Source organism: Diceros bicornis, chromosome 5, assembly GCF_020826845.1.
Source record: "Diceros bicornis minor isolate mBicDic1 chromosome 5, mDicBic1.mat.cur, whole genome shotgun sequence".
In the NCBI taxonomy this organism is placed as follows: Eukaryota; Metazoa; Chordata; class Mammalia; order Perissodactyla; family Rhinocerotidae; genus Diceros; species Diceros bicornis.
The window spans coordinates 59,923,753-59,948,204 of record NC_080744.1 but is presented as its reverse complement, the minus strand read 5'-3'; the positions used below and the strand labels follow the sequence as shown (position 1 = coordinate 59,948,204).

The following is a 24,452-nucleotide window of genomic DNA, read 5'->3' as shown; positions in this document are numbered from 1 at the left end:
TCCCTCCTTTTTTTTTTTAACACACAAGAACAGTTTGTTGTGCTAAGCAAATAAAACTTACCTCACAACCTGATTCATATTTATTAAAATGAATATTTATTCTGTGCTGTAGATTAATTAGATGCAAAAGGTAGGCTGCCCACATATGATTGAATTGGTCAAGGCTAATAGAAGGTATTAGAAAGCAGTTTTGAACTAGCTTTAGCAGAGAGGGATTATGGAAGGTTACTGGGGAAACAGCAAGGACAGAACTGCGGTTACCACCAGCTCTAAGCATCTTCAAGGTTGATGTGAGGCTCAGCTCTCTCCCTGCCGCTCTCCATCTCTGCCGCTCTCCATCTCTGTGCAGCAGGGCCGAGGGCCATTGGTAGCTCTGGAGCTGCCTTTTTTTCCCCTTGTCATGTGTTTCCTGAAGCAGTCAGGTCGTTAGTCTGTATTATGCTGATTGCATCCCCATAGTGGTGGTGAATGTTTTCTTATCCTCTATTTCTTGTGAACTGGTAGTTACACAATTACTTTTTTTTGACCTTTATATTTATAAAAATACCAGTATTCATTCATAAAATTTAGTAACTACTGGGGAAAAAATAGAGAGAGAAGATATAGATTACCTCCAGTTTTACTAACAAAATATAGCCACTGTCAACAATTGATTTTACCACAGGACTCCCCTTACCTTTTGCTGCTGCTGTTGTTTCAATACCTACCAATATCCCATTGCTCTTAAGAATATACTTGGAAACTCTTCCCTAGAGTTTAAGAGCAAGATTACTGTACCAGATCTTAAAAAGATCCTTTTAAGGCAGAGAATTGCCATTAAATTTTTTCATGATTTCAAATAAGATTAACTGTTTTAGACCTTAGAACTAAACACTTTCTCGCATTTTAAGCATGGAAAAATAGAAAGAGCAAAATAGTAATTACAAACAACTGGAATGCCTTCTAGCCTGTACATACAAAGTGCTTAATAAGTGAGTAATGCATGAACACACCTAACACGTGGGAATCAGTAGAATTAGAGCACATTTCCTTAGATTTGTACTCAAAACAAAAATGCATGCATTGAGAAACATTTTTTCTTTATTTGTTTTTTCTTAAATTACTTTTAATATTTTCAGTGGAACAGTTTGACATTTTATCAAAGAATTTATGAAAGTGAAAGATTCTGATATCCTTTCTCATTAATTTTCATGGTTTTGCTCTTGTTTTTTAATAATGAACAGGATCTCTGTCAAAGTTTGCCTTACCTGGAAAATCAGAAGTGGCATCTTCCTACAACACGAATAATACAAATATCTTCCAGAACTATGCAATGGAGGTACAATTTTAATCAAAACAGCATCTTCATTTACTACTTTATAAAATTTACATTTCTTATGTATTGACGATCTCGAGTAGAGTAATAAAAAGTTGAATATATAGCATCTGATAAACTTCAAATATATATTGCATCTGATAAACTTAAAATCCAGTTTTGGGATATCTAGTATTTCAGATTATTGAAGTCATACTACTTTATATCTGTTTAGAACAGTTCCATGCTTCCTTTGAGATTTATCAATATACAAAAGCATTTTCATTTATAATATTTATATTTATCCCTTGTTATATGTAAGTTCTCTTAGAATTTTTATTTCACATCTTAAAAACGACCAATATTGCTAGGCAAGCACCGTTTTTGATGAGGGTACAGGGAGAGTTCTGGCATTTGTGTCAACTTTTTCCATCATGTTTTTCATTCTTTGTATCAGTTTGTGGTAGATATCTGCTGGATATGCTGCTATATCCCCTTTTCTTACAGTGAAAAAGTTGTACTTTTACATTTTAAAAAATTTACCTAATTTTTGTGTAAAAATTGCTTCCAAATACATTTGTGAGTGTTGTTGCTAGTTCATGCTAATTTGCATAAATTTGGAAAATAAATTTGCATACAGGAAAACAAATGATGAGCACTGATGTTGCAAGTTACAAAGTTTCTGATGGTTTCAAGAATTTCTATATTTTATTAATGTAATGACAGCATTGACATTTATCTACAGTAGTGCTTCTCAAACTGTCTGTAGTGACAGACCAGGGTTTTTTGTTGTTGTTTTAATTTCCAAACTGTCGTGGCTGATACTCGCGTGTAAAATGTATTGAATACACATTTAGATGTTGCAGCAATGACAAATTACTTTAAAGGTTTCTAAATCCTCTTCTCAATTTCTTTCTTTATCTCATCACAAACTGGTAAAAGTTTGTGGATCAGTGCTTGTCTGGTGACCACACTTTGAGTAGCACAGATCTATAATATGTAATTACAAATACCTATTTTGGGTATTAACAAATTAATGCTTGGGTATATTTTTCCATTAATAAAACCATGGCAGATTTTATAGTAATTGTACTGATTAAAATGCTCACTTAAATGCAGCTTTTTCTTTCAGGCAAAAATTTTCGAATAGGTTTAGCTGAAATAGTTAAAGATGAGTATATTATATAATGCACTGAATGTAATCCATTTTTTTTGTTTGTAACTTCTGAATCCTTCTGAGTTTTAATTTTCCAATGGATTTCTGAATTGAAATGGTTTTTAATTCATAATATGCACTGACAGGCTTACTTTATAAAGAACTGTTTTCTCCCATAGGTTCTCATCTCAAGTTGCTCTCGGTGTAGAACTTGTGATTGTCTTGTCCATGATGAGGAAATCATGGCTGGCTGGACAGCAGATGATTCAAATCTCAATACTACATGCCCATTTTGTGGCAATCTTTTCTTGCCTTTTCTGAATATTGAAATAAGAGATTTAAGACGACCTGGAAGGTGATGATTTATGTTTTTTTTCCCCTTCATGTTTAAGGATCATATTTCCTAGAATATCTCTTTTCTCAAAAAGCGTGTGTGATTCACATTACAGATACTTTTTGAAGTCAAGCCCATCTACAGAAAATATGCATTTTCCATCCTCCTTTTCAAGTCAGACAAGACAGTCTTGTATCTCAACATCAGCCTCTGGTCTTGACACATCTGTTATCTCTGTTCAAGGGAATTTTGATCTAAATAGGTAAGTATGGTAATGCGGAACTATATTTTAACGACATGTTACACATGTTTCAGATAATAACAGAAAAATTAGCTGACCATTTTAAGGTTTAAATTTCTACATATAATAGATTCATAATCTTAAATTCTTACTCCTAATTAAAACAATATTAAAATTCTCTAATAACCTCAATGTTTAAACAGTTATGTTTATGTGTTATGAATCCCCAGAGTTTAAGCTGTATAATTCATGTATGATAATGTTTACTAGTATTTTAAAGGTAAAAATTCTGTAGAACACTTGAAGTTTATAATGAGCATCTTTCTCTTATCTATATCCCTTCAGGAATTAAGTCAGTACTAACTTAATTATACTTTGTAATATTTAATTTTCTACTTAGGAATATTTAATCATCTAAGAAAACATTTGGAGCTGATAGAGGAACTATAAAATTAAACTTATACAGAAAGCCTAATATAAGTAAATCTACGCTTAAAGCAAATGTAGACATCAACTCCATTTTGGAGAAGTGCCAAATACACCATATATAGCTGGGCAGATGAAGCCATATTGGTAACTGCATGTGCAGAGGAAAATGCCTCCATAGTACTGGCAGGCTAATTTGACCTGTTTAATCCTGAATGCTTATCTGTGTGTGCACCTTCTGTCATCATAGGTCTATTGTAGCCCTTTCTTTGACTGTCTCCCACTAGCTTATGACTCCTGAAGGAATAGCATGCCTATTTTCTCTTTTCTCTGCCTTATATCCTCTGGGCCTAGTGTGGTTTCTGCTGTATAAAAGTTGTTCACTAAATGTTTTGAATAAGTGAATGACTCTTGAATATTTAAAGTTCACTTGATAAAACGGAAATCTTATATGACTAGACTACTTAAAAACATATCCTATTTCCCAGCTGAAGCCTGAGTAACATCTTTCCTTTGATTTACTTTGGTATGTCCAGCTCTGATTCTAAAGGGAAGAACACGGTCTTTCTAGATGAAATAAATTAAATCTAGACAATGATATGCTTTTTCTTTTTTAATTCCCAAGCAAATCTAAGCTGCTGGAAAATTCATGTGCCCGAAGTATTCAGATCCCTGCTGATAGATCAAAAACAGCTGTGTCAAAATGTCCAATATTTCCAGTGGCCAGGAGTGTTAGTACTTATGGCCCCTTAGATCAGGAAGACACTGGAGGGCAGAAGCTCATTCCCACAGGCAGCCTGCCAGCTACTTTACAAGGAGCTACAGTATGTATTTTCGTGTTTTTTTAAATTTGGACTTGGATAGTTTACCTGTGATTTTGTTCCCCTTGTCCTAAACAGCCTTCTTAGCTTCAATTTGATTATTGTCAAGCAGAGTCTCTTGTCCCATGATACCATTATAGTACCTTTCTATTATATGGAAATCATTGACAGGAATTTTTTAAAAATGATTTAGTATCATCAATTTCTATTTGTCATTATGGTTTTTATTTATTCAACAGGATTCTTTAGGATTAGAATGGCACCTGCCAAGTCCAGATCCTATCACTGTTCCATATCTTAGTCCTTTAGTGGTGTGGAAGGAACTCGAAAGCTTATTGGAAAATGAAGGCGATCGTGCGATAACAGTGGCAGATTTTGTGGACCATCATCCAATTGTTTTTTGGAACCTTGTGTGGTATTTTAGACGTCTTGACTTACCCAGTAACTTACCTGGATTGATTCTTTCTTCTGAGCATTGTAACAAATATTCAAAGGTATGAGAGTAAAAATTAACTAAAAGGCAGTGCTACTGTCACCATTGTAATGTTTGCATATTCCTAATGACAGAAAAGTAATTTCTATGCAAAGTATTTTTAATAACCATCTGAATCATTAGATCAATACAATTGCTTTAGTTGCATTTACAAATAATTTTTCTTCTTATAGTCTAGCAGTAAGACAAAGTCATGTTTTTTAGCCTTCTGTAAAATTTACACAAAATGTTCTTAAATTTTTGTTATAACCTCAACAATAAACTGTAAATGACTCTTATGAGAAGAGTTTGTCAGTTGGCCCCATTCAAGTCTCATACCTGCTTAAGAAACAAGCCTAACACTTCTTTAGGAGGATGGCTGTAATTCATATTGCAGTCATGTGCTACCATTCTCTTCATTCCTTTACTCTGAATTCTTGCTTAACATTTTAGGTAATTAGTTTGTTATATGTTCACTTACATTTCTGATATGTTGTTCTATAAAGGTGTTTTTACTTTTTCATATGTTATCACCACCACTGAGTTGCAAAGTCTCTAAATTCAGGAACCTTGTATTCTCCCTTCTCGTACTTCGTGTCTGTGATTGTGCATGTGCTTCTTCAGTCCATGATGAATGAGTGACCAAGAGGTTAACTCAGTCAGAGTTACCTGGGCTAGGGTCTTAGACTGATGTAGAGCGGGGATCCTGGGTTCATCTTTCTGTGGACCCTCAACCATAAGCTGGTCAATATTAGCCCTTCATGGTACCCTTCCTCAATGATCTCAGTACTTTGTTATATCTGCTACTTTAGAGATCATTAGCTTAACTCAACCCATCTTCTCAGTAGATATAAAATGCATACAAACCAGTCATTTTCTATTCTCTCTTCTCTCTTGCATACATACATTCTAAAAAATATTTATGAATATCTTTATAAAATATTTACAAAACATTATCATGTAAAGATCATTAATAAATATTTGTTTATTCTTCAACACAGATTCCCCGCCACTGTATGTCTGAAGATAGTAAATATGTTTTAATACAAATGTTATGGGACAATATGAAATTACATCAGGATCCAGGACAGCCCTTGTACATCCTCTGGAATGCCCACAGTAAGTGCTATCATAGAATGCTGACTTCATTCATATGAGAGTAATCTCTACTTGCTTTAACTAGCGTAAACTAATATATAACTGACTTTTACTTTACTATACCACTTTTTGTCTTACAGGTCAAAATCGTACTCTTTTGTTTGAGAGTGAGTGTTAAGTTTAAGTGTTTAGTGCTACCTTCTATGGAGGTCATGATTGTTTTTGGTTTTTTGTTTTTGTTTTTGTGAGGGGTGCTGTGTATGTGCTGGAGGGGTTTTGTTTTATAGAGTTCTGCTTTCAGCACACTGCTTGTCCCAATTTCTTCTTTTTACTTATTTTTTGTTTGTTTCCATCCCAGGCTGCTGATTTAGAATTTCCTCCAGGGGCTGTATTAAGGAAAGCATATTTTTAGTTATAGTCTATTTGAGGCTACAAAAAACTGTAGGCCTATTTTTTATCATTATTTGTCTTACTTTTTCCTTTTTTTTCTTTCTTCATTCTTAGATTTCTGTTCCTTTATCTGTTGCCCTTAATTTATTTTTAGTGCTTTGTAACTTCTTTAATAGCTATCAGTTGCTGCTTAATTATATTCTCCTTTCTACTTAGAACATTTTTCTTTATCTGCTCTTTTATTCTTTTACAGCCCAAAAGTATCCAATGGTCCATTTATTGCAAAAGGGTGATAATTCATTTAACCAGGAACTATTGAAAAATATGGTAAAAAGCATTAAAATGAATGATGTCTATGGACCAATGAGTCAGATTTTAGAGACACTGAATAAATGTCCTCATTTTAAAAGACAGAGGTAAGTCATTCTCTTAAATGAATGCGTTGTTCCTGGAAGCAGATTAATATTGTTTGTTTAGTAATTTGTTAGAATATCTCATGCTTATGATAGCATAAGAATTTTTGTAGACAATATACAGACTCTATCGATAGTAATATTTTCTCCACTCCTTTTCTCCCCTAGGAGTTTATATAGAGAAATACTATTTCTCTCACTTGTGGCACTGGGAAGAGAAAACATTGATATAGGTAATTCAGTATAATATATAACCTGTAATATTTATATATCATGGTATAGTTTTCAAAATTTTTTTATACTGGTAGTCCTTATTATTAATATTAAATTATATTAATATATTAGAAGAATTGTTTCTTTGATTTTTTTGATGTAATGTAAAAGATATTTAATATTTTGGTCATATTAATAACAATAATGGTAAATAATAAAAGCTAACATTTTTTGAGGGCTTACTGTGTGCCTTACATTATAGCAAATACTTTCCATGTATTACCTCATATAATTCTCCCAAAAGCCCTATGAGATAGGTACTGTTATCATTTCCATATTATTATTGAGGTGACTAGGGATCCAAGAAGTTTAGTAACTTCAACTTAGATTTCACAGTAAATAACAGAGCTATATTTAAACCAAGCAGTCTTAATTTCCAGTCCAGTGCTTTTAACTATTGTGTCATATCACTAATGACATTAAGCTGTTTCAGAAGGGATGTAAGATAGCTAATTATGTATTTTAGGAGGTCCCAGACTTTTTTGGTTGATCATCTCCTTTTCCCAGTTATTGTGCTTGGCCTCCTTAAACTTTCCATTACCAAGTCCTAAGAAAGGGCAGAAAGAACCCTTGGTCGACGAAAAGAAGAAAATTGGTGGCTATCAGGCATTGAGAGACTCAAGCATAGTTTTGGCATTCTGTCTAAGAATTTATAATGTGAATAAATTGATAAAAATGATAATTTCTACATATAATTCATCTGACTTGAGTGGTTTCTGACTTGGGTGCCCTACTTAAGCCTACTCACCAGTTAATAAGAGAATATGTAATAGGCCCTACTTCTTTTAGGTGACTGTATACTGTCTTAACAGAAACATACCTAGTTCTTTAGCACTAGTCCACACTTCAGTTGACTTTTAAAGTGCCCGTGACATTTGCCATAGCCATTTATTAGTGTCATCAGACTCAAAATGATGATGATGTATAATAAGCTTATGCACTATTACAGGTTGCTCAATCAGGCCACATGGAGCATGCATAGAGAACAAGGGCTCTCCCTGTGGTGCTGGCTTCCCAACAAGTTCACTGAAGGATGGGAGAGAGAGCAAGACTTAGCGAGTGAAGTAGAGGGCTAAGAGCAGCCATCCCTAACTGGCTATCTCAAGGGGTTATCAGGTGCCATCTGACCAAAGGTGACTTGTGCCACTGGGAATTGTCAGCCTCGATGCCAGGAGAGAAATGTAGAATTTGGCAGCAAAGAAATGTATGGGTGAAATGGTAAACATCTTACAGAATGGAATTATTAGATGGGTGTGATATTTTAAATAAAACCAACACTTAAAGAACGAAGAGACTAATTTAGTTAGAAAGAAAATAAGTCTCCTCATTTAGAACATAGGAGTGGGAAATTGGCCTTTCACTGAAATGGCCTTTAAAAATTTAGGTAGAAATCTAAGCCAAATAGAGACTAGTGTTTAGTATCTTTGTTTGGAAAACAAAGTATGACCCAGATAAATATAACCAGAGAACATTGTAGTCAGAAGTCACATTAAATTATTGATTACCCAGTTGAAACAACAAAGTTGGAAAAATTTGGAAAATTCCCAATAGAAAAGTAAAACTTATTTAGAATTAAGGAATATTTGATGGAGAAGGCTAAAAGAAATGTAACTGTGTTTAACCTATAATTTTGTTTGTAAACAAATATTATGAATGTGTTGAGCTGCCCTTTCCATTAAAAAGAGGAAAAGAATAGATGGGTTCAAATAGCAGCCAGGAGCTTTTGAGCAGAATGTTGTGAATATTTGTTTTTTCACCTTAATGGTTGTGAAACACTGAAGACTATTAAAAATAAGAATGTTCTAATGTTCAACTGGAAAAATAATCATGCATGAATAGCCAGGAATCAAAAATACATGGTAAAAGAAACAACAAGAGCATTAAAATGGTACATTAGAAAATACCTAGTTAACTCAAAAGAAGGCAGTAATGGAGGAATTGAGGATCAAAAGAAGGCAGTAATGGAAGAATTGAGGACCATAAAAAGACAACAAATAGAAAACAAATAACAAAATTGCAGTTGTAAATTCTGCCTTATCAGTAATTACGTTAACTGCCAATGGATTAAACTCTTCAATTAAAAGGCAGATTAAGGGGCTAGCCCGATGGTGTAGTGGTTAGGTTCGCACGCTCCACTTCAGAGGCCCGTGGTTCGCAGGTTCGAATCCCAGGTGTGGACCTATGCACTGCTTATCGAGCTATGCTGTGGCAGGCATCCCACGTATAAAGTAGAGGAAGATGGGCACGGATGTTAGCCCAGGGCCAATCTTCCTCAAGCAAAAAGAGGAGAATTGGCAATGGATGTTAGCTCAGGGCTTATCTTCCTCACACACACACACACACACACAAAGGCAGATTCGCAGAATAAAGATTAAAAAAAAAACAAACACAATCCAACTATACTATATACAGAAGACACACTTTAGATTCAGAGACACAAATAGGTTGAAAGTAAAAGGATTGAAGAAGATATTCCATGCAAATACTACTAAAAAGAGGGCTGGAGTGACTATACTGATATCAGACAAAATAGACTTTAAGACAAAAACTGTTACGAGAGACAAACAAAGGAGATTTTATAATGATAAAACAGTCAATCTACCAAGAATTATTGTTTATAACAATTATAACATATATGCACCTAACAACAGAGCTCCAAAATATATGAAGTAAAAACTAACAGAATTAGGGAGAAATAGACACTCAACCATAATAGTTGGATATTTCCAAACTCCACTTTCATAATGGATAGAACAACTAGACAGCAAGGAAGTAGAAGACTTGAACAACACTGTGAACTAACTAGACATAAGAAATATCTACAGAACACTCCATCCAACAACAACAGAATACTATTCTTCTCCACTGTACATGAAATATTGTCCAGGATAAACCATATGTTAGGCCATAATGCAAGTCTCAATAAATGTAAAAGGATTGAAATCATACAAAATATGTTCTGTAACCACAGTAGAATGAAATTAGAAATCAATAACAGAAGGAAAATAAGGAATTCACAAGTATGCAGAAATTAAACAACACACTCCTAAATAGTGAATGGGTCAAAGAAGTCATAATGGAAATTAGAAAAATACTTTGAGATGAATGAAAATGAAAACACAACATACCAAAATTTTGAGATGCAGTGAAAGCAGTGCTCAGAGGGAAACTTACAGCTATAAACACCTACATAACTACCTTAAGAAATTAGAAAAAGAAGAGCAAACTAAACCCAAAGCAAGCAGAAGGAAATAAATAATAAATGTTAGAGCAGAAATAAATGAAATAGAAAATAGGGAAGAATTATTTTTGAAAATAGAGAAACTTATTGAAATCAAAAGTTGTTTCTTTGAAAAGATCAACAAAATTAACAGACCTTTAGCTAGACTGACTAAGAGAAAAAGAGAGAAAACTCAAATTACTAAAATCAGGAATGAAAGAGGGATATTACTACTGACCTTACAGAAATGAAAATAATTATAAGGGAATACAATAAATAATTATATGCCAACAAATTAGATAATTTAGAGGAGATAGCAAATTCCTAGAAAGACATAAACTACAAAACTGGCTCAAAAATAGAAAATCTTAGTAGACCTATAACAAGTAAAGAGATTGAGTTAGTAATCAAAATGCTTCCCACAAAGAAAAGCCCAGGACCAGATGGTGAATTCTACCAAATATTTAAAGAAGGATTAACACCAACTATTATGGACTGCATGTTTGTGTACTCTGCCCAGATTCATGTGTTGAAGCCCTAATGTGATGGTATTTGGAAGCAGGATCTTTGGGAAGTAATTACATCATGAGCATGGAGCCCCCATGATGGGATTCATATCTGTATAAGAAGAAGAAGAGAGCTATCCCTTTCTCTCAGCCTTGCGAGGATACAGGGAGAAGTTGGCTGTCTGTGAATTGGCAAGAGTGTTCTCATCAGATACCAGATCTACCGGTACCTTGGTCTTGGCTTCCCAGCCTCCAGCCTGTGAGAAATAAATATTTATCATTTTAGCCACCCAGTCTATGATATTCTGTTATAGCAGCCTGAACTAAGATACTAATCCTTCACAAACACTTACCAAAAAACAGAAGAAAAAGGAATACTTCCTAACTCATTCTGCGAGGCCAGTATTATCCTGACCAAACCCAGACAAAGACTTCACAAGAAAAGAAAACTACAGAGCAATATTAATATTGCTTATTCATATAGACACAAAAATCCTCAACAAAATACTAGCAAACGAAATCCAGCAACATATAGAAAGGATTTATGCCATGACCAAGTGGGGTTTATCCCAGGAATGCAAGGTTGGTTCAACATACAAAACTCAATATAATAAACCATATTAATAGAATAAAAAACAAAAACTACCTGATATCTCAATAGATGCAGAAAAAGCATTTTTCAAAATTCAACAAACTAGGAATAGAAGGGAACATCCCCAACCTGATAAAGGGCATTTATGAAAAGCCCACAATTAACCCCAAACTCAATGGTCAAAAATAGAAAGCTTTCACCTTAAGATCAGGAACAAGGCAAGGATGCCTGCTTTCACCACTTGTGTTCAACATTGTACTGAAGTTCTGGCCAGAGCAGCTAGGCAAGAAAAAGAATAAAAGGCGGCATCCAAATTGGAAAGGAAGAAATAAAACTCTCTCTAGTCATAGATGACAAGATCTTATATATATAGAAAACCCTAGAGATTCTACATCAAAAAAAACCCAGACTATTAGAGTTAATAAATGAGTTCAGCAAGATTGCAGGATATAAGATCAAGATACAAAAATCAGTTATCTTTCTGTAACTAGCCATGAATAATCCAAAAGTGAAATTAAGAAAGCAGTTCCATTTACAATAGCATCAAAAAGAATAAAACACTTCCCACCAGCTGGGAGAAAATATTTGCAAAACATATATCTGACAAGGGCTTAATCTCCATAATATATGAAGAACTCACACAACTGAACAACAAAAAAACAAACAACCCGATCAAAAAAGGGGCAGAGGAAATGAACAGACACTTCTCCAGAGAAGATATACAGATGGCCAATAGGCACATGAAAAGATGTTCAACATCACTAATCATCAGGGAAATGCAAATCAAAACAACGCTAAGATATCACCTCATGCCTGTTAGAATGGCTATAATCACCAAGACAAAAAACAACAAATGTTGGAGAGGATGTGGAGAAACAGGAACCCTCATACACAGCTGGTGGGAATGCAAACTGGTGCAGCCTCTATGGCAAACGGTATGGAGATTCCTCAAAGAATTAAAAATAGAAATACCCTATGATCCAGCTATCCCATTACTGGGAATCTATCCAACGAACCTGAAATCAACAATCCGAAGAGGCTTATGTACCCCTATGTTCGTTGCAGCATTATTCACCATAGCCAAGAAGTGGAAGCAACGTAAGTGTCCCTCGACTGACAGTTGGATCAAGAAGATGTGGTATATATATACAATGGAATACTACTAAGCCACAAAAAAAGACAAAATCATCCCGTTTGCAACAACATGGATGGTCCTGGAGGGTATTATGTTAAGCGAAATAAGCCAGAAAGAGAAAGACAAACACTGTATGATCTCACTCATATGTGGAATATAAATCAACACATGAACAGAGAAAACTGTATTGTGGTTACCAGGGGCAGTGTGGGTAGGGGGTGGGCACAAGGGGTGAAGGGAGACATATATATGGTGATGGACAAACAAATATGTACAACCCAAAATTTCACAATGTTATAAACTATTAAAACATCAATAAAAAAAATAAAACACTTAAGAATTTGATTTAACCAAGAAGGTGAAAAACTTGTACGATGAAAACTACAAAACATTGCTAAACGAAATTAAAGAAGACATAAATAAATGGAAACACATCCATGTTCATAAATTGGAAAACTAATATTCTTAAGATATCAGTACTACCCAATGCAATCCCTTTCAAAATCCCAATGATGTTTTTTGCAGAAATAGAAAAACCAACCCTAAAATTTATATGGAATCTTAAGGGACCCCAAGTATCCAAAAGAATCTTCAAAAAGAACACAGCTGGAGGATTCACACTTACTAATTTCAAAACTTACTACAGGACCGGCCCCGTGGCTTAGGGGTTAAGTGCGTGTGCTCCGCTGCTGGTGGCCCGGGTTCGGATCCCGGGCGTGCACCGACGCACCGCTTCTCCGGCCATGCTGAGGCCACGTCCCACATACAGCAACTAGAAGGATGTGCAGCTATGACATACAACTATCTACTGGGGCTTTGGGGAAAAAAATAAATAAATAAAATTACAAAACTTACTACAAAGCTACAGTAATCAAAACAACATGGTACTGGCATAAAGACAGACATATAGGCCAATGGAACAGAATAGCCCAGAAATAAAACCTCTCATATATGGTCAAATGATTTTTGACAAGGGTTCCAAGACCATTCAATGGTTAAAGGACAGTCTTTTCAACAAATGGTGCTGGGAAAACTGGATATCCACATGCAAAAGAATGAAATTGGACCTTTATAAAAAAATTAACTCAAAATAGATTGAAGATCTAAATGTGAGACCTAAAACCCTATGAAGAAAACGTGGGACAAAAGCTACACGACATTGGATTTGGCAGTGATTTCTTGGATGTGACACCAAAGGCACAGGCAACAAAAGAAAAAATAGACAAATTGGACTTCATAAAAAGTATAAATTTTTCTGCATCAAAAGGCAATATCAATGGCATATAAAGGCAACCCACAGAATGGGATAAAATATTTACAAATCATATATCTGATAAGAGATTCATATCCAGAAAATATAGAGAACTCCTAAAACTTAACAACAAAAAAAATAAGCCAATTCAAAATGGGTAAAGGACTTAGACATTTTTCCAAAGAAGATATGCAAATGGCCAATAAGCACATGAAAAGATGCTCAACATCACTAATTATTAGGGGAATGCTAATCAAAACTACAGTGGGATACCACCTTACATTATTAGGATGGTTACTATAAAAAAAAAAAAAGAAAGTGTTAGTGAGGATATGGAGAAATTGGAACCCGTGTGCACTGTTAGTGGGAATGTAAAATGGTACAGCTGCTGTAGAAAACATTATGGCAGTTCTCTCAAAAATTAAAAATAGAATTTCCATATGATCCAGCAATTCCATTTCTGGGTATATACCCAAAAGAATTGAAATCAGAGCCTTGAAGAAATATTGGTGTGCCCATGTTAATAGCATTATTCATAATAGCTAAAACGTGGAAGCAACCCAAGTGTCCAATGAAAGATGAGTGAATAAGCAAAATATGGTATATATGTACAACGGAATATTATTCAGCCTTAAAAAGGAGGGAAATTCTGACATATGCTACAATATGGATGAACCTTGAGGACATTATGTTAAGTGAAATAAGCCAGTCACAAAAAGACCAATACTGTATGATTCAACTTATGAGGTACTTAGCGTAGTCAAAATCATAGAGACAGAAGTAGAATGGGAGTTGCCAGGGGCTGGGAGGAGGGGAGAATGGGAAATTAATGTTTAACTGGTATACAGTTGCAGTTTTACAAGATAAAAAGAGTTGTGGAGATGGATGGTGTGGTGCACAACATTATGAATGTATGTAATACCACTGAACTGTATAGTTAAAAATGGTTAAGATGGTAAATTTTATGTTATATATATTTTTTACCACAATTTAAAAATTTGGGAGAAAAAGAATTTTTAAAAATTGGCATCTTAAAACTTGAAATTTCACTGATCTGTGTAATCTAGCTCTAAAATGCTATGGATTATAAGGTCTCCTTTCCAGCTCTGAAATTCTGTGGTCCTTTAGTTGGCAGAAATGACCTAGGAATTCCTTCTTGGCCTCTAATTTTGCAGTTCTATAGTATTACCAAAACTTGATTATTGTTAACATCAAATATAAATTTCTTTATGCCTTTATTTATGAATTTTTGCAGATGCATTTGATAAAGAATACAAGATGGCATACGATCGTCTCACACCTAGTCAAGTCAAGAGTACACACAACTGTGATAGACCACCAAGTACGGGGGTGATGGAATGTCGAAAAACCTTTGGAGAACCTTATCTTTAAGATGTATGTGTGTGTATACTTTCAATATGTATTGTATAGTCAGTGTATAAAATAACACTTTCAGATTCTAAACTTTTTTCTTCGATTTTTGAAAATGCATTTGTAAATGGTTCAGAAGGTCTAGATAGCTTATGTACAGAATGTTTTAAGAAGAGAATAGTGACAAGTGGGGAGAGAACCACTTTGTTTCCCATTTCTTTTCTTTTTCTTTTCTTCTCATGTAACAAGTAATTAAGTATTTTTGTGATGAGGAAATCCCTAAACAAAGTTAGTTCTCATAAAATAAGAACTGTTTTATGGTTTCTCTTGGTAGAGACAGATTGAAAAATCATGTATGGAACTTAAACAAATGTAAGATCAAAGTATTCCTTGTTTTCATAGACTGTTCAAATGTTTTGCCCATGAAGCTGTATTATACATATTTTAAATTGTTTATAGTAAGTTGATATTTTTTTAATTTTTAAACAATATAGCAAACTTAAAATGAACTTAAATTTATGAAGCAAGCAATTTAAGTGCTTATTTTCCTTTTCTGCTGCTATTTGAAGTAATTAGTCTAGCTGCAGATCTCTATATGTATATCTATCTATATTTTTTTTATTACTGGAGAGAATGATTCAGAAATGTCAGTGCTAGTGTCAGTGTTGTCCTAGGATTGCATGTTAGTGCTCCTGAGCCTGATTGCAGTGAGCGAGTCATGGCAAGGGTGTGCACTGCTCAGACTGACTCACTGAGCCTTGTGGAAGGAGAGCCAGAGAGGTTCCAGGTCTGCTTCTAGAAAATCAACATACCATGATCCCGAAATGTTCTCTATTGCTAATAGATACATACAGTACACAGGGAAAAGAGCTTACAAAGCCAAATGTCAATTTAAATTTTAATATTCTCTGTGCACACTTGTGTTGGGAAATATGTCATACAATTCACTCTGTTCCAAATTTTACCCATATTTTAATATCTAAAATGTTGGGTATGATGCAAATTGTACTATATTTCTCTGGAATATGACCTACTGGAGTATTCTGTTAATATTATATATATATAAATATTCAAAATATTTTTTCAGAAGCAGAAAAATAATAACTCTCTAAAAATACAGCCAGATAGAATTTCCCATATTGAGGAGCTTGCTTTTTCAATAAGCCTTCAGAATCTGAAGTTTATGGAATCTAAAATCCAGAAATATCCAGAAATCAGACAATAAATTGAATGTTTAAGCACCATGGATATTAAATAGACTCTAAAAAATATTTTTCGTCCCATTATTTCTAATATCACTTTCTTTGGGTAATTTCTGATAAAAGTATCCTTTGGCTGTTAGAAATATTTATGGATTTTCAGTATGTATTTGTATATGTTTGCATACATTGTCATTAATGAAGGAATTCTCTAGCCAATTTCAAAGAAGAAAAAAGTGGATGGTCCCAGATTAGTTGTGTAGAGCCAGTGGAGTCCAGGACACTTGGACTGGAGCTCTCTGGAAGTCCTGAGACAGAATCAGTTCAGCTGCAGAAAAACCACCTTTTGAGTTCACACCATTAGTGACTAGCACCAAGCTGAAACATTTCACAGCTTTGAACTCTGGGAAGTAATGGGGAGAGTTTAAAAATGTAAAATTTTAGTTCAGTTAGTTTGGGGCTGAACTTTCTTACTTGAAAAATCTGGTGCTATGCACATATATCTGCCTCTCCTTTGTAAATACCACTCTGATCTTAACCTTCTTTACTATTCAGATCCAAGCTTCACATTCTAATTGAGTCTTACATTCTCTAAATCATTCAAAAGTTGTCAAATGAGAGAAGCATTTGATATATAAGTAATTAGTACTTCTAATTACTTATATTGTGTAGGGTGGCTTTTGGCATTGGTGACAAACATCCCTCCAAACAGGATTCTGGGGTTCTATTCTGATTTTTTGTTATTGTTTGGTTTTTTTCCCTTATAAGAACAGCTTTCACTATTGTTTACCTTTTTTTTTAACACAAGCAATATGTAAGAATACTAGTTTATTGATTTCAAATATCTAACCAAAAAAAAGTGAGGTAAAGCCCATTCTTTATGGTTCAAACTCATTTGAAAAAGTGAATGTAATTTTTATCTCCTCCCCCCGCAACAAGTTTTGTTTCTGCTTCTGGTTGGGTTTTGCTTCCCCTACTTTTAATCCCCAGGGAATATTATTTGCACAAATTTAGTATTTAAAAATAAAACCTAAAACATGAATAGAAAGTGGTAAGCCCTGCTTAAAATATAGATCATCCTTTAAAATAACTCTATACAAACTTTTCTTCAAGTTTCACTCTGATGACCATTCATTTTAGAGAATCATGGCCAATCATGTTAGAGAGAGATGCCCTTTTACTATATTATCTATCTCTTATTTTCTTATTCTTAGTTTTGTTTATACATTTAATAGTTGAAAATAAACCATGCTGTGTCCTGGTATAATTTGTTTACTACTTCCTCCCATTGTGTTTTGAATGTTACACATTTGTATTTTATGTATTTCCATATTCAGCTTTTTTCTCCTGTTGTCAGGGAATTATGCAGCCTGTTCATATTCTGATTTTTGTCTTTTTTTCCTGATTTTTTTTGGGGGGTTTGCTTTAAAACCCTAAAACCACCACCTTATTTTATTAAAAGGTTTTCTAATATGCCTTTCCATTTTTGTATGTAGAGAAATGGCCCCTGAAAATGTTCGTTCAGCATTTTAGGTGATAAATACTTATTTTACTTTGTGCTGGTAATTATTATGGTACTTGAGTGCAAACAGCAAGTGTTAGCGTGCTGTATATACAAGTTATGTTGTATTTCTAAATACTTTGTAAGTATATGGTAAGAAAATACCCATTTGTACGGTAATGTGCGATAACCCAGCTTTATTTTTATTTCCTAGAACTTGACAGCTGCTATTAGGCACTTTATGTCAGAACAGGAAGGAAAAGAGCAGGCTGCCTCTTTGAGAGGGCTCTTGGCCTGCCTTCGTGCTAGAGGTATCATGCTCTGCCTTTCTGTTTGGATACAAGACTAAGTTCTATTTCAGAATTGATCCTCTAGCAGCTGCATACCATTTACCTTAATATCCTCAGTACTTAGTATCTTCTTATTATCCCTTCATACTACCCTCTTCCTCTGGCCTCAAAGTAAGTACACTTGCTGGCTTAATTATTTTTGTTTACAAAATTAGCAGCACACAAACTAATACAGGAATTTCTGTCCTGATTCAAAAATTCTGTGTGCATGTGCTTATTCTCTGAGATGGTAACAGACTCTTCTGATAAAGTTGCTGTGGCCTTTCCACAGTTGCTATTAATTTAGATGGCTCCCTCCTTTAGTATTTAAAGATTTTCTTTTCAAACATAGTAGTAGACAAAACCACTGGAGCAACTGATGGAATTTTCTGTAAATGAAATTCTCCAGGGTTTGCCTACTCATCCCAGTGAAGGGCCTGAAGAGCAGAAGTGTGCCTTTGGTTGTGTAGGCAGCCTTAGGCCAGGGTGTCCTGCCTAGCTCTAGTGACCCCCCAGGGATGGACAGCCCTGATCATGAGCCCTCTCTTTGTACCTTTCACAGCAACCAGTCCCAAAACACATGGCAGGCTGCACCTGCCGGGGGACCCTCCCACAAAAAAGAAGTCACAACCAAGGGTATTCTTTGGCACATAAGGCTAGCCAGTTCTAATGTATCTACCAGGCTGTGTCCTAAAGATTAAATTCCAATTTATGCCCCCTTTGATACTCAATCTTTAAATAAATTATAATTATGATATAGACTGTATAAAAGGCCAAGCCTATATTTTGTTAAAAACTTTTTCAGATCTATTGAAGAGAATACAATATAATGTTCAAAATGGATAGTAACCATTTAAACATATACCAATTTTCAAACATCTGGAATGCATCCTTTTTTTCTGGTACTATATAGAATCTTAACCCATTAAATTAGGAAGAGTTTCACATTTTTAGAAGTTTGACCCAAACCTATTACCAGGGCCATCAAGGAAATGCAACCTCAAGGGGGAGGAAGAAGGAGTCATCTGTGCCAGCCAGTCTTTCAATTCAGATACCCACGTGAGGGGTCAGCCCCGGGGCGTAGCGGTTAAGTGTGCGCGCTCCGCTGCTGGCAGCCTGGGTTCGGATCCCAGGCGTGCACCGATGCACTGCTTGTCAGGCCATGCTGTGGCAGCGTCCCATATAAAGCGGAGGAAGATGGGCACGGATATTAGCCCAGGGCCAGTCTTCCTCAGCAAAAAGAGGAGGATTGGCAGATGTTAGCTCAGGGCTGATCTTCCTCACCAAAAAAAAAAAAAAAAAGATACCCATGTGGGACATTTCAGACTTGCTAGGCTGAATGAATGACCTAGAATTTGTACAATGTAACTATACAGATGATTTTGCCTATCAAATGAGAGGAGCATCTCACCATTATCTTGACATTTTAAGATGGTACTTTACCTCTACGAAGTATAATTTTAATAAATTATAGTACATTTGTAAATGTATGACAAAAATTTTAATTTCCAAGCATAACAAATTGATGATTCCATCTCCCTGAAATCTCCTCTTTCTCCCCCACCCAGTGAATTCCTACTCATCCATCAAGACCCAGCTTTTATTATATGTACTTGACCCTTTCTTTCATAGTGTAAAATGATAGGAACTTCCTTTCTAGGCAAAGAGAAATGCCAGAAATTCAGCAAACTGATCAGGAAAAGGATGTTAGATCATTAGAGTTGATTTTAATCATTAAATGGCTGTCCAGCACTTGATCATTCAGAACATTTCACTGTCCATCTCTCTCACTCAGTCATTCAGGGGAAGAACATCAGATCCTGGGCTGTCAGTGAGGAGGTGACATCCCCATGGCTAGCTGGACTTGGCTGCAGAGACCAGGCTGGCACCCAGAGTTTTGGTATTGGGATTTCCCTCCCATAGGCGTTGTTCTCTCCTCCTGTTCTTAGGCCGTGGCATATGGAGACCAGGCAGTGCAGCAGCATCAGGAATGAGGATAACTAATTTAAGAATAGGAAATTTGAACACGATTCCATATTCTTCATCAGTCTTCTCTTGAGCATTCTGGCCAAGTAACCTAAAGATATGGATGAACCCATCCATGTTTGTAAAATAAAAATCATTGGGGGGCTGGCCCGGTGGTGCAAGTGGTTAAGTGCGTGCCATCCGCTGCGGTGGCCCGGGGTTAGCCGGTTCAGATCCCGGACACGCACCGATGCACTGCTTGGCAAGCCATGCTGTGGTGGCGTCCCACATAAAGTGGTGGAAGATGGGCACGGATGTTAGCCCAGGGCTGGTCTTTCTCAGCAAAAAAAGAGGAGGATTGGCAGATGTTAGCACAGGGCTGATCTTCCTCACAAAAAAAATAAAAATAAAAAAAAATTAAGAAAAAAAATAAAAACTTTAGGGCCGGCCCCGTGGCTTAGCGGTTAAGTGTGTGCGCTCCGCTGCTGGCGGCCTGGGTTCGGATTCCGGGTGCGCACCGACGCACCGCTTCTCCGGCCGTGCTGAGGCCGCGTCCAACATACAGCAACAAGAAGGATGTGCAGCTATGACACACAACTATCTACTGGGGCTTTGGGGGAAAAAAAAATCATTGGGACTCACAATTTATTAAATTTAATAAAAAGTCATTTCCAAAGAATGTGAATCCTGGGGTATTGAGGCCATTAAATAAATTAACCAGCCCATCTTAAAAGATGGATTATAGACTGAAGTACTTTGAACACAGCCCTTCAACACCAAAATGTTCGATTTTTTTTTCACATCACATCTGTCCTGCTATCTTCTAGTCTTCAGTGAATCTGCTCTCGTGTTTGTAATTAAAGCCGTATTTACCATCACAATCTACAGTCACCTGAGCTTCAAAACCAGGGACATAGAACTGTTTCATTTCTAATGTGTCCCTTAACTTGATGCTAGTAAAAGCAGCGAGGAGTGGTATTTAGTATACAAGCACTTCAAATTCCACATGAAATGTTTAAGTAACCACACAATTTTTAAAATCACAGTCCTTTACACTAGCTACCTTGGAAGTAGTAATACTTTTTTTTTTCCTCACCATGCTGTCATTGTGTTAAGCATTTTTGGAATTTTTCCTTTGTAATTGCCTTAACATCCACTTGTAAACCACACAAGAAATCAATCTTCTTGCTTTATAATCCTGTCTAGGTTGACATACAGAAGTAGCATTGCCCCCACTGATCTCTTACTTTAGAAACCAGATTTGGCTCTACTGACTTTGGACTCTTGTTAAAATTACTTTCCTTCTCACTCACCACTAGCAGCTGTCACTGTTGGGTGAGAATATGCTGGAGACTGGACAGCTTTGTTAGAATGTCTGATCCCTCAAGGTGACCACTTGATGGAGACAACATTAACTTGGATTTTCTAATAAGTACATATTTTTAAATAGCTCTTAGAGTAGTTTTCCTTCTCTAATATCCGTGCCTTCCAATTCAAGGGCAAATTATAAACTTTAATTTCTTGGGCTACTTATTTCACTTTTCAGAAATGCAACAGTAAGCTAATGTACCCCTCCTTTTAAACTATAAAATATTGGTACACACTTTAGTGGACTATGATGTGTAATAATAATTGATTCCTGTTATACTTCTTTTTTTCCTATAGCCTTGGCTCCTTAAACTCACCAGTAACTGAACCTGTAATGATTACAAACCTGATAGAGCCTCATGTTGTGAAAAAAGAGGAGACAGCAAATTGCAGGGTGTGCTTGGGGCAGGGGCCAGGAGGGTGAGATGTAGACCACATCTGCATCTTTTGGATCAGTCACCCTTCAGGAATGATCAGGGAACTGTGAGCATGGGCGCTTGTCTTATTGCTACAGTGCCTGGCTCAGCCCTCCTCCCCAATTATCTCTCATTTAGAAAACCCTCTGACTCCAGGGGTCCTTCTTCTGGCCTCCATGTGATAGCTGTCTGCATCAGTCAGGGGTAGGAACTCCATCCCTCCAGAGGTGAGATTCTTCTTCCATAATAAACTGCCGGTGTTTCCAAGCATAAACTTAGTCCGGATCACATTCACATCAGAGGCTCTCAGCCAGTCAGTTCACTCTCCTGACTCATGTTCATTCTTTCAATAATGTAACAAGACCTACAGTAACTTCAGGCATGGTTTTCTGATGCATGTCCATTTTGAGCAACAGTGACTCTGACTCAGACAGAAACAGGACAGGATATGATTCGATCTTCTAACATCACACTGATTATCAGGAATACAAAGTAGAGGAGGAACATTGTGAAGCCCAGGATCTTGTTCATTCTCCATTTGCATGATGCAATTGAAGAGATCACAAACACGAGCATGAGAAAAAGCAAAACAATTGCACAAAACAAGCCATTGCTGCTGACTGGAACAGGCTGTAATCCATTGATAAGAGAGAAAAGAAACCAAGGAACGGGTAAGCTGCAAGATTGAAGAAACAATGTGAATATTCTTAATGTTTATAATAATCGCATATACTTAAACAGTATTTTACCATTTACAAAGCACTTATTTTTACACACACACACACACACACACACACACACACACAAGTGTATGAAACAGAACAGAAAATATTAGCCCCATTTCACAGATGAGGAAATTAAGGGTCAGGGAAAGTAAATTACATGCCCAAAGACTCACAGCTAATAACTGGCAGAGCCTACATTAAAACTGAAGTCTTCTGGGTCTGAGTTTTTTCCCTCATACTTCATGACTTCTGTATGACTAACCCAGATTGGTTGATGTGTGACTCTTTAATCTCTACGTTTTTATGATAAGGCCTAGCTCAGGATAACATTTCTTTAAATTCTTTGGTGATCAGGGCTCTCTGATGCACTTTTACCTGCCCCACCCCCATACACACACACACATTCAAATTAAAGAAACCAAAGCCACCACCCAAATCCAGGACGTGATTTCAGGAAATGAAAGTAGCCCAGGTGCTCTGCTCTGACAAAGTTGAGAGGAGGGGGTAAGGGAATGGGTGCAGGAGGATGTGGCATTTGCTTGTTTATACAAAATGCTTTTAGAGCCTCTGAGCTGGTAGGATCCCAAATGCAAAGGAGCAGGAATATCAGGAAATGAGATTGAGTCGCTGCTCCTTCCAGCCCGGCCTCCACCACCTGGGAGGTCAGTGAGCAGAGCATTTGACTGTATTTGGTAATGGAATTTAATGGACTTGGTTTTTCAATTCAACTATAAATTCTAATCAGTTACCTTTCAGGCAGCATTTTAGTTCTGTTATTCCATCTGGCTGTGATGAATGAAGGGAGGATACTTTGTTGCCTTGTAGAAATTAATAATATAAATGCTCTTTTATTCCATGTATAATGAATGAAGCAGAAAACCAGAGAACAGAGCCAACAGTGTTTTCCAGTCATACTTAATATGCCTTAGAAAGCAACTTTGCCACTCACCCCACGGTGATATCAAATATGTTACTGCCCACAGAGCTTGACACAGCCATGTCTCCTAGGCCTTTCCGAGCAACAATCACACTGGTGATGAGGTCAGGAATTGACGTGCCTGCTGCTAGGATTGTCAAACCCATAATCTCTTCAGAAATCCCTATTGTTTCACCAACCTGGTAAACAGTAACAGTAATGAGAAACCATGGCAAAAGCAGGTAAAAAATCTGAGGCTCTTCAAAGCACCAACCACATACTACTTTGTGCAAACCCAACACCTTCCACAGAGCTCAGCACACTCCCTTGGCCTGAGTGAGGTAGGGTGATGGCAGAACCAACAGTTGGAAAGACAGGCCATAGAGAGAAAGAATGGGGCCCTGCTCAAGGCTTCAGGAAATAATGCTGCTCTTTTCCAAATTGGACTAAAAGTTCATTTATGATACCACCTCTCACTGTCATTCCAACTACAACACCTCTACCTTCCCTGAAGAACTGCCCCTCCAAAGATCTGTTCATGTCACCCGTTTCCATTTCCAGAACCATGGACACCTGCATGTGCCAAGAACTAAGAGGCTGGAGATAGAAGTACGAGTAGTACTACACAGCCCCTCCTCTCCACCTCCTGAAAGAGAAAAGCTTGTAAACAACAGTTACAGCTCTGTGCTAAGTGCAGTGTTCCAGGTGGAACAGAAAAGCCATGGGCACTCAGAGGAAGACTGATGAAATGCCAGAGAGGAGGCAAAACTGAGCAGGCTCTCACAAGTGTATACGATTTCCCCAGGTGGAGAGGAGTGGGGATGCCTGACAGAAAACAGAGAATGAGGCTAATAAGAAATGGTCAGCTGGAAGCAGATCGTGAAGGGCCTTCTATGTCATGCTACAATGTGAATATAAGACAGAAGAGCCACACTTCAAAAGCACTACATTCACTAGAATAAAAAGTCTGCTTATAACCTTTACAAACAACGTAGAAACTGTACAAATTCACTTGATCCTCACTATTCCCTGGGTACTG

At 36.4% G+C, this 24,452-nt stretch overlaps 2 protein-coding genes across 9 annotated transcripts in view; one reads left to right on the top strand and one right to left on the bottom strand.

The window, feature by feature from the left end:
- Positions 1–24,429, top strand: part of DENND4A (DENN domain containing 4A) — a 126,702-nt gene extending 102,273 nt beyond the window's left edge. For 4 of the 5 annotated variants that reach the window (XM_058541869.1, XM_058541872.1, XM_058541871.1 and 1 more), the window contains 9 exons: positions 1,224–1,318; positions 2,630–2,805; positions 2,900–3,046; positions 4,077–4,275; positions 4,512–4,766; positions 5,746–5,863; positions 6,486–6,648; positions 6,814–6,878; positions 14,879–16,265. In XM_058541869.1, the coding sequence (XP_058397852.1) occupies positions 1,224–1,318; positions 2,630–2,805; positions 2,900–3,046; positions 4,077–4,275; positions 4,512–4,766; positions 5,746–5,863; positions 6,486–6,648; positions 6,814–6,878; positions 14,879–15,015 (1,355 nt within the window). In that variant the 3' untranslated portion in view covers positions 15,016–16,265. Of the gene's footprint in view, positions 1–1,223; positions 1,319–2,629; positions 2,806–2,899; positions 3,047–4,076; positions 4,276–4,511; positions 4,767–5,745; positions 5,864–6,485; positions 6,649–6,813; positions 6,879–14,878; positions 16,266–23,974 lie in introns of those variants that run through there. The other variant, XM_058541870.1, reaches the window with a different exon arrangement.
- SLC24A1 (solute carrier family 24 member 1) overlaps positions 21,422–24,452 on the bottom strand; it is a 36,434-nt gene continuing 33,403 nt past the window's right edge. For all 4 annotated transcript variants that reach the window (XM_058541877.1, XM_058541873.1, XM_058541876.1 and 1 more), the window contains 2 exons: positions 23,447–23,613; positions 21,422–22,448 (listed from right to left, as the gene is read on the bottom strand). In XM_058541877.1, coding sequence (XP_058397860.1) covers positions 22,199–22,448; positions 23,447–23,613 — 417 coding nt within the window. In that variant the 3' untranslated portion in view covers positions 21,422–22,198. The remainder of the gene's footprint in view (positions 22,449–23,446; positions 23,614–24,452) is intronic.